Below are 16311 nucleotides of genomic sequence, written 5' to 3'. Positions count from 1 at the left end.
TTGCCACCGAAATTAGGTAAACTGACCTGAAAATTACCCTTATCTTCGTCGTCGTCGCAGCCTTGACAATTTATTATAAAAGGAACTACTATTTTTTAAGTTATTATGTAAAGGTGAAATGATAGAAACAATACCGAATTCATACAAAATAATGGCGAAATGGAAAAATATAGGTTCTATATTTCTGCATAATACTTATATATCATAGTAATGGAAATAATACCCTAAGTCAGGGCCACAAGACATTTTATTAGAATTAGACAGTCAAACTTTATTATTACTGGAGGTTCGCTCCAATAAAATATGCTCACAGTGAGTTACCATTGTAACTGTATGTATAGCGATTTTTGTTCGCCATTCTCTCGATATAAACTCTAAAATAATTAGCATTATACAAACAAAAGAAATATAGATAGAAACTAATATTTTGAAATAAAAAAAATGTGGAAACTTAGTGGTATTTCTTTTTTAAGTTAATTTAAAGTGCAAGTTTTTATCTTATACTAAATTGTTTGGCTAGAAGCAACATTTTTATAATTCATCTCTAAGTAGAGTGTATCTGTTTTTGGAAGGAGCTAATTTTTTGAAAGAAGACTCTGGGGGTGTTGTGACCTTCACATTATCTTCTGTGTTCGCGTTGTGCACTGGATCCGGACCATAGTGAAACTCTCTGAAAAACAAAATAAAGTAAAAATGAACACATTTATTTCTCCACAAAACATAAGAAACACAATACTTAAAAACTAATAGAAAAAACAATTGAGTGATGTGGACAAAAAGGTTAGAGACTCAGCATTGCTGATTTTCAGTCTTCACCTTAGCTAGCTGTTCGCTTGTCGCACCAAGCTAATATGCGAAATGTACACCAAGGAATAAACACCTTAACTAATAACTAGTAATAAGTTAAAATTTAACAGTCCAAGTAGTTATATATTTTTTATTTAACCTAAAATTTAAAATTTCGTGCTGCTAGGAGTTTTAATAAAACACAAAATTGCTAAGCGGCTGATTACATTAATTACAATAATATCATTGATAATTAAATTGAGATATGTACTTGTTAATTATTACTACACAAATATCAAACAAGCCAGTACCTTCGATCTTACAGGATTTGAACCAGCTGTTTTTGCCACATCGGGGTATCCGCTCTTACGAACTGAGCAACAGATGGTCACTCATGGTAGCAAAAACATCAATAAAAATAAATATTATACTTCTTAATATTATTATGTGTCTTCTTTAACAAAAGCAAATCAAGTTCATTTGCTACTTCCATTATAAGAAATAGGAACTTGATGTTAGCGCGCCATTTTTTAATCCTTGAAATGGAACTTTGTTTGTTTTTTGTATATTCGTCTTGTGTGTTCATTATTGTATTATATTGATTGTATTGTACCTGTGTAACTTTCCCGAATACAAATCTTGCAGAAACTGTTTGAGTTTGCCTGGCTTTTCCATATCGCTGTAGTCGGAAAAGAGGTACATGTGCCGGAAGGAATCGATGGCGATCAGTGGCAGGTCAGAGATCGACTTGCCTAGGTGATGAAGAGGATGTTCGAACTTTATGCCATCGGCAGTCAGGAAGTTCACATTCTCTGTAAAGTTTAAAAATATAGAATAAAATATATATTGACTTAATTCTTTACAACTTCCCAATCCCAAAACGGCAGGCCAAATTTGTTCCTCATACCATAACCATAAGGGTCCTTCCTTAACTAACCTTTTGTACCAAGTACTAAGTATAGACAGAATTCAAATCCTAACAGTTCAAAACGGGAATAAACGCTATTAAACAATGTAATAAGTATTTGCACACGTAACTATTATCCCGATGTTTTGGCCAGGTTGCACAGGCAGTGGTTAAGGGCTAACTTGAGGCCCGTTTTGAACTCTTAGAATAATGGGAGGTGAGCCAAAAAAGTTCCCAAACTTTTTGGCTCACTTAGGCAAGATAAAAAAAAATTTGAACGCCCACCATCACAAAAAATTATTGAAAACACGTATTTTTTATATTAACACAAAAATCGCAACGAAAAAAAATATATATTCGTAGTGTAGTTTATATAGACAATTCAGGTTTTTTTTCAAATGCGATCGCACTCCATGGACAGCATCAACGCACCCCAATTGCTTTCGAGGTCCTTAGCACCAACCTAGGATTCTTCAGCGCCCACTGGTGGGCGGGACCACTTTGGGAAACTATGGTACAACTCAACGCGAAAGTTTAAAAGTATATAAAGCTGAGGTAATTGTTGAGATAAAGTTTATTTTAATTAAATTAACACCGTGGTCATGGGCTGACTGAGTCCCGTTTTGCATTGTTAGTAAAATGGAACGCGAAAGTTTAAAAGTGTATAAAGCTAAGATAATCGTTGAGATAACATTTATTTTAAATAAATGATCAGACATCGTTGGTCCTCCGAATAAACGTATATTATCTACACGTTTATTGCGTATTGTGCATGTGTAAATACTTTTAATGTTGAGACCATTTTTGGGTGACTTTATTCGCCTTATGTCATACATACACCCCGTAAGGTGTCTCGTGGCGTGTTAATTTTAAAGGCACGGAAACACGATAAATTATTTCACTATCAATGAAAAGGTCTTTCTGTATATTAATGGCTTTGCCTTCGCATTTAACCAATGAAAAGGTTGGCAAAACAGAATTACAGATTACGGAAAGAGTACGAAAAGGGGTGTGTTCGTTGTTCCACCTCCACGCGTGCGAAGTCCTTGAGCAGTCTGTGATGACATGTTGTCACAGACAGCCCAAGGGTATAGCGGGTACACCCTGGGGCCAACACTGACAACTCTCGGCTTCAGTCTGAGTCTTACCAGTGAGGGCGCGAAGCGATCAACACGGCCCGGCCATGTGTTTATGAGGGTGGACCATGGCAAGTGGTGGGCGGTCTTAATTTACATCCTCCTGCGTTCATGCCTACGCAGTTGAGCGCTGTACGCAGGGATGAAGGAATCCTGGGGGGTTGAGCCCGAGCGGGGTGGGGACCCCGGCAAGCAATACGCCCCCTTCGGCCCTGATTTCCTGCCAAACGGTAGCCCTGTGACTAGCCAACACAGGGAAACGGCAATGTGTCCCGTCAGAGGGCCACAGGCGAGGTGTGGGGGGGACGGACTGACTTTGATCGGGTCAGCCAGCCGCACATTTCGAGTCCCCGATGTCGCGCAGTGAGCTCGTAACTTCTGCACCTATACTCTCCTGATAATCCTGGTGTCCCGAATGGGACATCCCCAAAGGTGCGGGCTCCGTGGTGGGTGGGAAATCAGGAGAGTGAATCATAAGAACACTGCAATATGGATTCTGCAGATCAACAAAAATCATCAAATCACCCAAAACCGGTGGTACTGGAGGGGAAACCCAAAAGTGCCCCACAAAAAACAAACTCGAACGTACAGCAGCGCCCTACGGTGAGTGGTAGGCCAAAGGGGAAACCCCAAGGCCAACCGCGTACCGATGCCGGTGCTGGCCCTACACCAGCGGTAGCGGCCCGAGCCTCGTGCTCTGTGGCCCCCGCTCAGACACCTGGCTCTGCATCGCAGAACCCAACATATACTGCCCTTGAGGCAGGGTGGACTCTGGTGAGTCGCAAGCCCAAAACCACGGCACCCATCCATATGGAAGGGGAAAGTGGCCAAGGCCAGCGACCACCTCCAGCTCCCAGCGGGAGCAGGGGACGCCCTGCCCGAAAGAACAAACGGGGTCGACTCCGTGAACGTGAACGCCGCGAGATGAAGGGTAATCCGAAAGAGGGAGCGGCGCGGCCCCCAGCTGGTGGCGGGAATGGTGCAGAGACCGCGTTAGTGCGACCCACTGAACCGGACTCGCACGCCCCTGGAAGGGCCCCCCTCCCCCCCAAGGAACCAACAAGCACAGAAGGCACAGAGGTCCTCGACCTATGCCAAACGTGCCCGTCTCGACGAGACATTTTCTCCAAGAGGCGAGCGCAAAAGGCAAAAAGTCGAGAGGCCCGCCCAGTCAAGAACGTATGCCGAGGCCACCGCACCGGAACTTCTAGCGGTGATCACCTCGGCCAAGACATGATACAGAAGGCCCTTTGTGAGCGCCTCTCTCAAGGAGCAGAGGAATGCGGTGAAGAGGACGTCGGCCCACAGTTCCGAGGTAAACCCGTCTTTAGCGACGGGTCCCTAAAGCTGTGGTGCCAGGACAATGCCACCTTCCAATGGCTAGAGGACGCAATCAGCACCATCAGGCTGCCCACCGGGGAGCCCCTCTCATTGAAAAATGGGGTGGAGGCTCCCCGGAGGGTGGTCTGTGGACTGCTGATCCCCGGTCATTGGGAGGAAGCGCGCCGTATCGGACACTTGCTCACTTGGCAGAACAAGTGGGCGGAGGTCCACAGATGGGTTGTCCACAGGTTGCAACAGCAACAGGGAAACACTTTTGTGGTGGTAAGCCTACCTGAGGACCTGGTACCTGTTATCGTGGGGCATGGCCGGCGCTTTATTTTTCAGTTGGGCACGGTCTACCTCCGATTCAGGTCCAGAAGAGGAGTGTACACGGATGTGCCGCCTGAAAAGGCAGGTACATCGACTAACAAAACAGATGCCTCCCCGGTGCCCTCTACCTCCACTGGCTTCACCAGAGAAGGAAAAGGGCCCTCCCCGACCCCCGTCCCTGTGGACGTCGCCAGCCATACGGTGGCGTCCAATAGTGAGGACGAGTGCGTGTCGGCGATGGGAGACATCTGCCTGAGCGAGGATGAGGACGACATACTGCTATCGGCTGATGGCGGTGTCCCCCTCGCCCAATAAATGTACCGTCATACAGTGCAACCTCCACAGTCAGACCGCAACGGTTCAGCTTCGGAAGTGGTTGGAGGCAAACGACACAGCCGTGGCACTGATTCAGGAACCGTGGATCGGCGCCCGCGGCCAAATAAATGGACTCTCACATCTGAGAGGTAAGCTACTATCCACTACTATCTCAGATAAACCACGGACATGTATATACTACTCAAACAAGTTACACATACAGCCACTAACACAATTCTGTTCCAGAGACCTGTGTGCCGTAAAGCTTCTAGCTGATGCGGCCACGGGCCTGCCTGAAGTGGTACTCGCCTCTGTCTATATGGCGGAGACTGATGTGCCACCACCACAGGAAATGGTACAGCTAATCAACCACTGCCAGCAGAACGGCCAGCACATTGTCGTGGCCACTGACTCCAATGCCCACCATCCGCTGTGGGGCATGGAACTCGCGAATGAAAGAGGTAAGAACTTAACAGAATACTTATTTACAACTAACCTTCAAATTCTCAATAAAGGTACAACACCAACTTTTGTAAATAAAAGGTGTAGAACTATCATAGACCTAACCCTAGCGTCAGACGGAGCAGCGAATCTTGTCCATGACTGGCACGTGTCCGAAGAAGCATCTCTCTCGGACCACAGATGGATAAGATTCAACTTAGAAACAGTTATCAAAGTACAACAACCGAAACGGAACCCCAGAAAAACCGATCGGAAAATTTACACTGACAAACTACACCAGAGCCTGGAGAAACCGGTAGCACCGGGAAGACTGCTGGACACAGAACAAATAGAAATACAGGTTAAAGAACTGACGTCAAACATATTGAAGAGTTACAACTCCGCATGCCCATTAAGTGACCCAGCCCCGCGACAAGGCCACCAATGGTGGGGGCCTGAGCTTGAGAGGCTGCGAAGAAGGGTAAGGAGACACTTCAATAGAGCAATGAACACATGCGCGGATGAGGACTGGGAAAATTACAAGACGGTCAAATCCAAATTAAAGAAACGCATAAGATTCAGGAGCACCGCGTCATGGCGAGGCTACTGCGGGAACATCACGTCTTGTGCACAAGCGAACAGAGTAAGAAAAATCCTAGCGAACACAAATGCAAGTGAACTAGGTTCAATACGTAAAACAAACAACACATTCACAACTTCCCCTGAAGAAACGGAAAGAACCCTACTGGAAGCACATTTCCCAGGATGCAGGTTCGTCCGAGATGACAGGCGCGAAGAAATGAACTACAACATATCGACCCGAAACTGGCGATACGCTGAACAAGTAGTAACATACGAAAAAACAAAATGGGCAGTGAACACATTCGAACCATACAAAGCTCCGGGCCAAGATGGAGTTTTTCCCGCACTCCTACAATGGGGTGGGGACACACTGGCCCGGCACCTGGTCGACATCTTTCGGGCCTGTCTAGCCTTCGGCTATGTGCCCCATAGCTGGAGAGACGTAAAAGTCATTTTTATACCAAAACCAGGTAAGAACGACTACACTGATGCTAAATCCTTCAGGCCGATCAGCCTCACATCGTTCTTTTTGAAGACGCTAGAGAGGCTATGTGACAGAGAACTGAGGGACGGAGCTCTAAAGAACATTCCATTACACGGAAACCAACACGCATACTGCCAAGGCAAGTCCACCGAATCGGCCCTACATGCCGTTGTCGACAAGATAGAAGAGGCCCTTAAAAGCAAGGCAATCTGCCTAGGCACCTTTATAGATATTGAAGGAGCCTTTGATAAAACCAACTTCTCCAGCATACAAGCAGCACTAAGAAGACACGAAGTGGATGAAGTGCTGATCAGCTGGATTAGCAATATGCTCAAACAAAGAACAATAAGAACTACAGCGAAAGAGACCCCATGGGCCGTAGTAGCGAAAGGGTGCCCTCAAGGAGGAGTACTGTCGCCTCTGCTATGGAACATGGTCGTAAATGATCTCATCACCAACCTTAACAAAGAACACTTCTATACAATAGGCTATGCTGATGACATAGCCATACTGATAACAGGCAATTATGCCAGTACACTCTGTGACATCACACAAGCTGCACTCCGGATTGTGGAAAGATGGTGTAGAGCATATGAACTAACAGTTAACCCAACAAAAACAGAACTAGTAATGTTTACAAACAAAAGATTACTGGGTAACTACCTACTACCCAAACTCTTTAGTACAGAAATACAATTATCAACCGATGTCAAGTACCTGGGAGTAATTCTGGACAACAAGTTGAACTGGAACAAACACCTGGACAACAAAATTAAAAAAGCTACTATCACCTTCTGGCAATGCCGTAGAATGGTAGGTAAACAATGGGGACTTTCACCCAAGATAACACTATGGCTTTACACAACGGTGATAAGACCTATGATTAGTTACGGCGCGATAGCCTGGTGGCCACGAACCAAGCTGACGACTGCAACTGACAAGTTGGACAAATTCCAAAGGCTAGCATGCATGGCGACGACCGGCTGCATGAGGACAACTCCAACTGCGGCGCTCGAAGCGATGCTGGACCTGCGACCCCTCCCACTGTTTATCAGACAGGAAGCGGCGTCAACAGCAGTGCGACTAAAGAGAGCCGGCCTTTGGAAGCACATGAGGACCCCACATACAGAAATCCTTTACAAGATAGTCAAAGAGGAACCGCTACTGGAGGCGACTGTGGATAGGATCCCAAAACAATACATTTTTGACAAAAAATACAGGATACAATTGTTTGAAGATCCCAACGAAGGACTAAACCTCAGAGAGGTCCGCGTATTCACTGACGGATCAAAAACAAACTCAGGAACAGGTACAGGGGTGTTCTCAGAAGACCTCAACATCAGAATATCAACACCGCTTGGTGACCACAACACAGTATTCCAGGCTGAATGTATGGGTATCAAGTTGGCAGCAGAAGCAATAATAGCGAGAAGAGTAAAGAATCACTCCATTCGAATACTCTCCGACAGCATGTCAGTACTTCAAGCGCTGAGCAGCTATGACATTAACTCAGGGCTTATATATGAATGCCATCAAGCACTCATGGAGGTATGTACACACAACCACGTAATTCTACAGTGGATTAAAGGACACAGCGGCTCACGTGGCAACGACGCAGCAGACGAACTAGCTAGAAAAGGGTCGGAGACGGATGCTGTAGGGCCAGAACCCATAGTGTCCCTCCCCAACCAATGGTCAAGAACAACTATACTCAAAGGTACAAAATCTTCTCATAATAACATATGCCTTTCTACAACCCTTACGGTTTGTAGAAAGGCTAGGGAAGCACTCCCAACGCTCAACGCCAGTCTATCTCGTAAATTAATCAAACTTGAAAGACAAGAGCTGCGCACTCTATCTGCCGCTCTAACGGGTCATGGTCCATACAATAAACACCTTTTCAATTTAGGTATCACGGACAGTCCTCTATGCAGAGCGTGCATGGAGGGGGAGGAAACGGCCGCACACATCCTACTAGAGTGCTCCGGTGTGGCCAACTACAGGGCAAAGTACCTTGGAGTGCCGAGGTCGCTCCTCGAAGTCTTCAGAAAACCGAAGAGGCTGCTGAGATTCTTGGAGGAGCTTGGGTGGCACGAGTAGGACCCTGCACCCACCACACGCAAAATAGGCGCCTCGACGTCGAGTTGCGGAAACTAGCCCGTTGCACCAATACCAATACCAATACCAAGAGTACGAAATTTGAAAGAAAAAGTATATGGTATGTAGGGTAGGTGAGTAGCTATTATGGTATATAACTGTAGGAATGGACAATCCCTCTGGCATTTACACAAAAAGTTTATAAGAATTTTGTTATAATCTCGCGAGAATAACATTTTAATTGTTATATGAAATCTAATCGAAAGATGGGATTGTATTTAAAGTATATATATATGTTTATGTTTGACATACAAAAATAACAAACAAGACCATTATGTCAACTGGCGAAGGTATTTACGGTAACAAACGACTTTTAAACGATGAAATAATTTACACATCACAACAAGACATTGTATTTGATACCAAATATCAAATATTTCTTTTCGTCCTACAATTATTATGCGGTTGCAATCAAGCTTTTACTGAATTGAAATTATGCCTGATCAATAAAAAAATATATGGGATGCAAATTTATTTTCGTGACCTTCAAGGTTTTCGTGACTTTCAATTTTTATGCGACATTCGTTCCCAACGTCACACATTGCCCGCACGTTGCGCTTGTTAAATTTTCCATTTCAATTAATTTACTTGCAGAAATCATTACAGTTTGTAACATTGTTGATAAAAAATTTACAAGTTACGCTACTGATAACATTGCTTTAATACAATGGCTAGTATATTCAATTCACATAACTTAATATTAGTTAGTATGTTAAAAGATATATATATACTACTGGTGTCCTTTAAGGCCATGGAACAAGACAACTACTCATATACTGCTAACTACTTTACCATGGAAGAGTTCCATAAAACCAGAAAAAAAGCAATAAAAATGTATGAAACAGATTTAATATTGAGATTTCAAGGACTATAATAAAAGTTGTTTCATCAACTTCTGAATATGCTGAGTCATACTGTTCATTCAAGATCATAAATGAATGTTTTATTTATGGATATGAATGATTATGACAAACTAAACAATAAAAATTCTTATCAATAAATGTAAATAATGAACTTACAGGTACAAAGTATACAAACAAAATTACTCACTTGCTCTTATACCATTATCTAGGAAAAAATAAACAAAAAGCCATTATGAAGGAGAATGTGCAGATAGTAATTATAAGTGAAATAAAATAGAGCTGTTTTTCGTAAAGATTTTTGTAACCTATTACTTTATTTTGCTTTTTCATAATTTTATTGAAAAGATGACACGTGAACCAATGAAACATGAAGTGCATTTGGGATTGAGCAGCCAGTTATCTTATCAGTGTAATGGTCTTCACTTTTATATGTTTTATATGTTATAAAGCATATCTCTACTAAAGAATAATTCACGAAAATGTTTAGATTTAATCTGAAACTTACGTTTTTCTGGTTGCAATTCCCTACTGATAACTTCTTTGTACTTCTTAACACTCTCATTATCAGAAGGGTTATGAAAAAGAATTAGGAACGGCAATCCTTCCTCAGTCAATTCTTCTGCATTTTCAAACGTGATCTCACGGACAAGCGGAATACATTTTTCTTGTACCCACTCGTACAATTCATCAAAGTTGGTCAAAGAGCCAGTGTAGGTCTCATCAGGCTCTGTTGATGTTTTCTTGTCAGTTCTAAACACTATCACTGGTTGGCCTGAAATACAAGTTGGATATTTGCTGAGAATTATATTCACTTATTCTTTCATCCATTTATATTACACAATATTATAATTATAAAATAAAAAGTATTTGTCTCATTATCAACTAATTATTGTAACAGATGGTAAAAACAATATACAATGTGTAAAATTATAACAATGATTTGTAAAAATTGCTGAAAGTTGGCCGTCATTGAATAAATTCACCATTGGCTGTACTTCATGCTTTGTCAGTTTGAGACTTCCTTCTTCCAACATATTTAGCCTTTCACCTTTCACCAACATTCATGTCCAAGTTACTAAAAGTATGATTTTCATTTGTTTTGTTAATACACGCAGCAGTTACATTAGTCAAGCCTAACAGCCAGTACATGTAGCAGTTGAATTGATATACATTAAGGGCCGTATTCCAGAACTCTACTCAATGCTCAAGTCAGGATCTGAGTATGATTTCAAGCATTGGAAATACGACCCTAATGGAAGGGAATTGAGTATGATTTCGAGTGCTTTAAACCTTACACACATCCTGATTTGAGCATTGACTACAGTTCTGGAATACGACCCTTAAATAAACAATATATGGAACATCAACTAGTATCTATTTACAATAATATTATCTCATGTACTTTATATATGGTTGTTTGTCTCTTTCACTTGAGTGTATGTATACCTGTGAAGTTGTTAGGTTTTTGCAATTGTTACATGAAGGAAATTAACAATTTTTTTTTTTTCAGATCTAATTCACATACATTTGTTTCAAAAACAACCAAATACAAGCAATTTAGATCCAAAAACAATAGTACATTCCCTATCTATATATACTGTTTGGTGTAAATAATGTATGTACCTGGTGGGTGCATCTGTATGGAAGCATCCCCAAATCCAGCATGGAAGATGCACTCATCTTTAAGACTGCCTGCAACCCTTCTGAGTATCTGGTACTCCGGTTGATCTCTTCTATCCAAATAACCAATGATATGCCTCTTGTCCTCAGCCAAATCATGCAGTTCCTTAAGACTGGTAAATTGGACTACTGGATCAGTCAACTGCTTCTTGACAAACTCCGAGAATGCTTCTACTGAGCGCTGTCCTATAATTAAACAATTTTTTGCATTATATACAGTGAACACAACTTACAATTCGTTAATATTGTAATGTTATTCAATTAGAAAAGTAAGATCATTCTCAATATGAAAATTGTATGATAAAGTTAAGTATTGTAAGTAAGTGGTGGTTAGCATTAAGATAATTTTATCACTTGCCTCTATATTCTTTTTTCGCTGGCAAACCATTAAGGAAGAGCTTCAAAGTAGGATATTTAGTTATATGGAACCTAGTAGCTATTGCCCCTTCTTTGTCACAGTCTACTTTGCCTATGACCACTTTACCAGTATCATACCCGGCTTTTGAGATCTCATCTGCTGCATCATCCCAAATGGGCATTAGCATATTGCTAAATCTACACCACTCAGCATAGAAATTAATGAACACAACCTCATTGGAAGCTGGAAAACAATATTAGACATCTTTAATTAAGGAAAAATATATAAAAATTTCTTGTTAACATGTACATACATACATACTGTGAAAAAACTGTCTAAAAACTTGTACACACACTGCAAAATAAGTTTTATGATAACGACAGGAAGGAACCTTGAAATTTAGTTACTCGAACTAAAAATAACATTTTAACAGCAAGCTAAAACACGATATATTGGAATAACCGGTGTCGTCTTCATTAATAGGCAAGATACTCACCTAACACCATATCCAAATTACTCTGCGTAATTTGAACCGCACCGCTATCGGTTGGATTATAAAAGCAGTGGCACAACTGAAACAAAACAAACTCCAATATTTGCAAAGCAATTACTTACTCTTAATATACCATAAAATCAACAATCGGTGCGTTGAATACGTGTAAAACCGATTTCATTGGGCACTTTTGAAAACAATTTCTCATCTCAATCCCACTTACCAAAATAATAAAGGATCCTATAAATTTGTAGTTTAATAAGCGGAAATTAACACTATCCATTTTTTTCTAAAGATTCAGTATTTTACAGAAATTTTCTCCTAACCAAATCCACCGACACCAAGTACAGCACCACCATTTAGAGTCAGTGTTACCAAGCCAAAGAAATGTAATTCGTTCAGTTGCATAATTTTCATACAGTAGGTAATTTTTTTATTGACTATGGGCTATAAGAAAGATTTTGATGAAAACCCAATGGTCATCTATTCATTCGATTTTATAATAATCATGCAAAAAATAAAAAATAAATTATAATAATTTTTATTCACCAATATTGTTTAGATTACAAAAATCAGAATAATGTTATCTATCACATGGCGATGGCTTGAATTGGACATGAGGTGAAAAATAATTTCCCTTAAAAGCGGGAGTTCAACAACACCAATTGATTAATCTCTTAGAGGATGGAAAAAAATAAAAGAATTAATCCTTAGACCAATGTTAGTGTCGTCATTCTCATTAACAACATTCGATTTCCATTTACTCATTCTTAGTAAAATTATGTCTATAAGTTCATTTTGCTTTTCGTTATTTTGTAAAAATCACGGATCACTTTCATGGGCAAACGTCTTAATTTGAAAAATAATCGTAGTTAAAAACTTTGGTTGGTAGAATAAATCCATCCTAGGAATAAATCGGAGGGTCAAGGGCACGTTCAATCTTGACACATAAGATTTGAACAACACTATTGGGTCGTATTCTAGAACTCTACTCAATACTCAAGTCAGGATTGCAATTGAAACATAAGCACTGGAAATACGACCCTAATGGCACGGACTTGAGTATGATTTCTAGTGCTTTAAATCATATTCAAATCCTGACTTGAGCATTGAGTAGAGTTCTAGAATACGACCCTTAGCCGAGAGCCGATAGCCGATAAGAGCAGTTACACACGGTGCCTTTTAGCAGAAGCAGTGCGTTTGCAGCGATTCAGTCACGATGTAGTAGCGACTAATGCAGTCGTTTTAACCGTCTAGCTTTACACACACGCGCCTTAAAGACCCCCACACTAGCGTCTTTCGAGCGTCAGCGTCTTGCCACATACGCACAGCGTCGACACGACATCCGCGTGGCGCGGCGCAACGCCATCGCGGCGTCAGTGAGCGACTGCTGGGGGTCTATTTCCGTTCTTTTGATTTAGTCGAGTATGGAAAAATGTATATCTAAAATGTAAAAAAAATGTATATGTAAATCTAAAGTTTATTGACAATTTTGAAACTAAAACTACAAATGAAAAAACATAGCATGAGTAGTTAGTAGTTATGAGTAATTTTTAATATCTATACGTGAAGTGTGTGCCCCATAACTCTCCTCCCTATACATATATATATAGAATTATAGACGTTTCGAGTTGTTTGGGAGTGCTCATTGAGAATGTGGCATTAATTTCTAAATCCAAGATGGTTGCCAAGAATTTTCAAAAATTTATTTTTGGTAATCCTTATGGAAATGGAATACATGATGACTGACACGACTTTTCGCATTTCTAAATGCTCTTGAGAAATCGTGTCCGCCACCTTGGATTTACAAATAAGTGTTATTATTCGTAATGAGCACCCCCCCAATACCTCGAAAACGATACCCAACTTGCCATTATTCTTCTATACGCCTTCTTGGATTAGGAAATGAAGGCCATATTCGTAATGAGTATCCCCAAATCCCTCGAAAAGGATACCCAACCTACCATTATTCGAAAAATCGTGCCCGCCATCTTGGATTTAGAAATGAGTGCCATATTCGTGTTGAGCATCTCCAAGTACCTCGAAAAGGATACCCATATTGCATTTTTTGAAAAATCGTGTCCGCCATCTTGGATTTACAAACAAGTGGTATATTCGTAATGAGCACCCCCAAATGCCTCGAAAACGATACCCAACTTGCCATTATTCGAAAAATCGTGCCCGCCATCTTGGATTTTGAAGTGAGTGCCGTATTCGTATTGAGCATCCTCAAATACCTCGAAAAGGATACCCATATTGCATTTTTTTGAAAAATCGTGTCTGCCATCTTGGATTTACAAATAAGTGTTATATTCGTATGAGCTCCCCCAAATACTTCGAAAACGATACCCAACTTGCCATTATTCGAAAAATCGTGCCCACCATCTAATTATTTATTCAAGTGTGTATACATCTTAACAAGGATACGAGTGGGTCCAAATGTCTATCTTGATTCTACTATTGAAATTTGGCTCGTGTTCAATGAAAACAAGCAGTAAAAAAGCAGTAATATTTAAAAGTTTATTTAGCTCATGTGTGTAAAAATTACAACTCCTATGGTTTTTGCTTAAAACTAGTTAAGGCTTTGCAGTAAAGCAATCAGGGCCAGTCACTAAAATGTTATCAATGATATAACTTCAAGTAAGAAAATGCTAAACATAATAAATATTAATATTAATTTTTCTTGTTTCATAATCTTTTATATTAAAAAAAAATAGTGAAAATAAAAAATTATAGTCATTTATATTCTCTAAATATCTCAAAATGCAATTTTATATTAAATATAATCCTATCTTTGTCCTAAGTACGCCATTGAATTTTTGATTATTACATTTTTTTTTATGTGACTGGTTCTACCTATGTACTTATACTAATTACAAAAGTAGTGTCTTAGGACGGAAAACTTCACAGTAAGTCAAAGTATTACAATGCATACACTATAAAAATATTATTCTATAAAAATTGCGATTTTAATACCTATATGTAATATAATCATGGTGTGGTGGAGATTCCTTTCAATAACTGAGGCAGTTTTAGATTGTTAAAATATACCTTGGTATATGTATGTATATATACATTAAAAAGTTGTAAATATACACTTTACAAGTTGCAATCTGTAATATTCTGGGAATGTACATATATTTTTAATATATCAGTCAAATTGTTGATCAACAGTTTTAGATCAGAATATAATTGAGTCATATACTTTATAATATTCCAATAGTTGTTATTGCAAGTGCAGATCCAAATAATATAATGATCGTCGGTCGAATATTTGCAGTTCCGCTCTGTAAAAAAAAAATTTTTCAAAACATTGTACAGGTAATCTACATGTTAAACCTGTCGCGCGTTCAGAAAGAATTGGTAAGAGATACACAGTTTCTCTAATGATATTGATACTGTAGCATCCTAGAACCACACAGTGTCTCTGAAACGCAGCAGCAATTTTCTTCCACCATTTACAAAAATTTAAAAGACATTAAATAATTTATAAAAAAAAGTAACTGCTTCTATGGCCGAACGGCCACCATAGGTCCCAGGTTCGATTCCCGGGCTAAAAAAATATTTGTATGACCTACATTATTTGTCTTGTGAGTTTGAGTGTCACTTGTGGTTGTCTATGTGTGTGTCCATAGCACCCATCACAGTGTTTCCCTAGTGCAGGACTATAAAAAAAATCCAAAACCATTATGGAGACATGTACGACAATTAGACACATAGCGGGTTTATAGGCTTATTTTATATAGAATTATAGTCACAAATTCATTTACTTAAAACTTAACTCAGAATATCAGATACAGGTTCTGAAAATACAACATACTTAACATGACAAATGCGTTGTAATAAAAATGCTGTAAAAAAACTTACAATGATATAATAGTTGCATCTATCGCCTTGGCAACAGTCAGAGCACACCCAATCTTGATACCAAATGTGAGTACATAATGGCATATTGCGCTGCCTCGTCATCGCACATTCTGTTTTATTAGAACAGCGCTTCGATACATAGTACTGTTTCTGCGCTCCCTGCGACCAATATGGGGTGCTACCCCATTTGATTTCAGTCAAACAAACATCTTGGCTGAAGTCACAAGTCTTGATTGTTTTAACGCATTTTTCATCATTATCCTCTTGATTTTCGCACACATAGCATTCTAAGCCAAAGACTGCAAGGAGAAAAACAAGCTATAGGCTTCTAATAAATAAGATACAGGCTCATGAACTCGATCATTGTTTATGGGACTACACTGACCTTTGACAAGCGATATTGACAATATTATTGTTGCGGTTCCAAAAATATAGTATCTTCTCATGTTAACAAATTGAAATTAACAGATATATTGTTAATTTTAATTCTTCATTTGCTGTTAATCTTGAATCAAAATTTCTTTACGAGTACCTACCACACCCGAACGGATTTATTTGTTTGACAGTAGATGACAGCTGATGGCTCGAT

At 39.9% G+C, this 16311-nt stretch overlaps 1 protein-coding gene across 3 annotated transcripts; it reads right to left on the bottom strand.

Moving 5' to 3' along the window:
• Positions 1-14: 14 nt before the first annotated feature.
• On the bottom strand, positions 15-16311 carry LOC113237120 (endoplasmic reticulum resident protein 44). Of its 3 annotated transcripts, none has more exons than XM_026473411.1 (8): positions 16108-16311; positions 15723-16021; positions 11859-11934; positions 11363-11605; positions 10948-11190; positions 9830-10096; positions 1400-1598; positions 15-670 (listed from the first exon to the last, which is right to left on the bottom strand). In XM_026473411.1, exons 1-8 carry the CDS (start codon positions 16166-16168, stop codon positions 532-534), a joined length of 1527 nt encoding a protein of 508 aa, XP_026329196.1. In that variant the 5' UTR covers positions 16169-16311; the 3' UTR covers positions 15-531. The 3 variants fall into 3 exon arrangements, with proteins under 3 accessions (XP_026329196.1, XP_026329194.1, XP_026329195.1); XM_026473409.1 differs by lacking the exons at positions 15723-16021; positions 16108-16311 and adding exons at positions 9512-9529; positions 12079-12184; XM_026473410.1 differs by lacking the exons at positions 15723-16021; positions 16108-16311 and adding an exon at positions 12079-12154.

The sequence above is a fragment of the Hyposmocoma kahamanoa genome, unplaced genomic scaffold (genome assembly GCF_003589595.1).
Source record: "Hyposmocoma kahamanoa isolate Upper Pololo Valley unplaced genomic scaffold, ASM358959v1 93, whole genome shotgun sequence".
NCBI lineage: Eukaryota > Metazoa > Arthropoda > Insecta > Lepidoptera > Cosmopterigidae > Hyposmocoma > Hyposmocoma kahamanoa.
The sequence above is the reverse complement of the archived record's forward strand: the minus strand, read 5'-3'. Positions and strand labels throughout refer to the sequence as shown.

What these genes read in the sequence shown, in the direction of transcription:
- LOC113237120 (XM_026473411.1), bottom strand. Translation starts at nt 16,168, where the DNA reads ATGAGAAGATACTATATTTTTGGAACCGCAACAATAATATTGTCAATA. An exon ending in TAATTTGGATATGGTGTTAG is followed by an intron (nt 11,606 to 11,858) that starts GTGAGTATCTTG and finishes ATTGTTTTCCAG; the next exon opens with CTTCCAATGAGGTTGTGTTC. An exon ending in CATACAGATGCACCCACCAG is followed by an intron (nt 10,097 to 10,947) that starts GTACATACATTA and finishes CTTGTATTTCAG; the next exon opens with GCCAACCAGTGATAGTGTTT.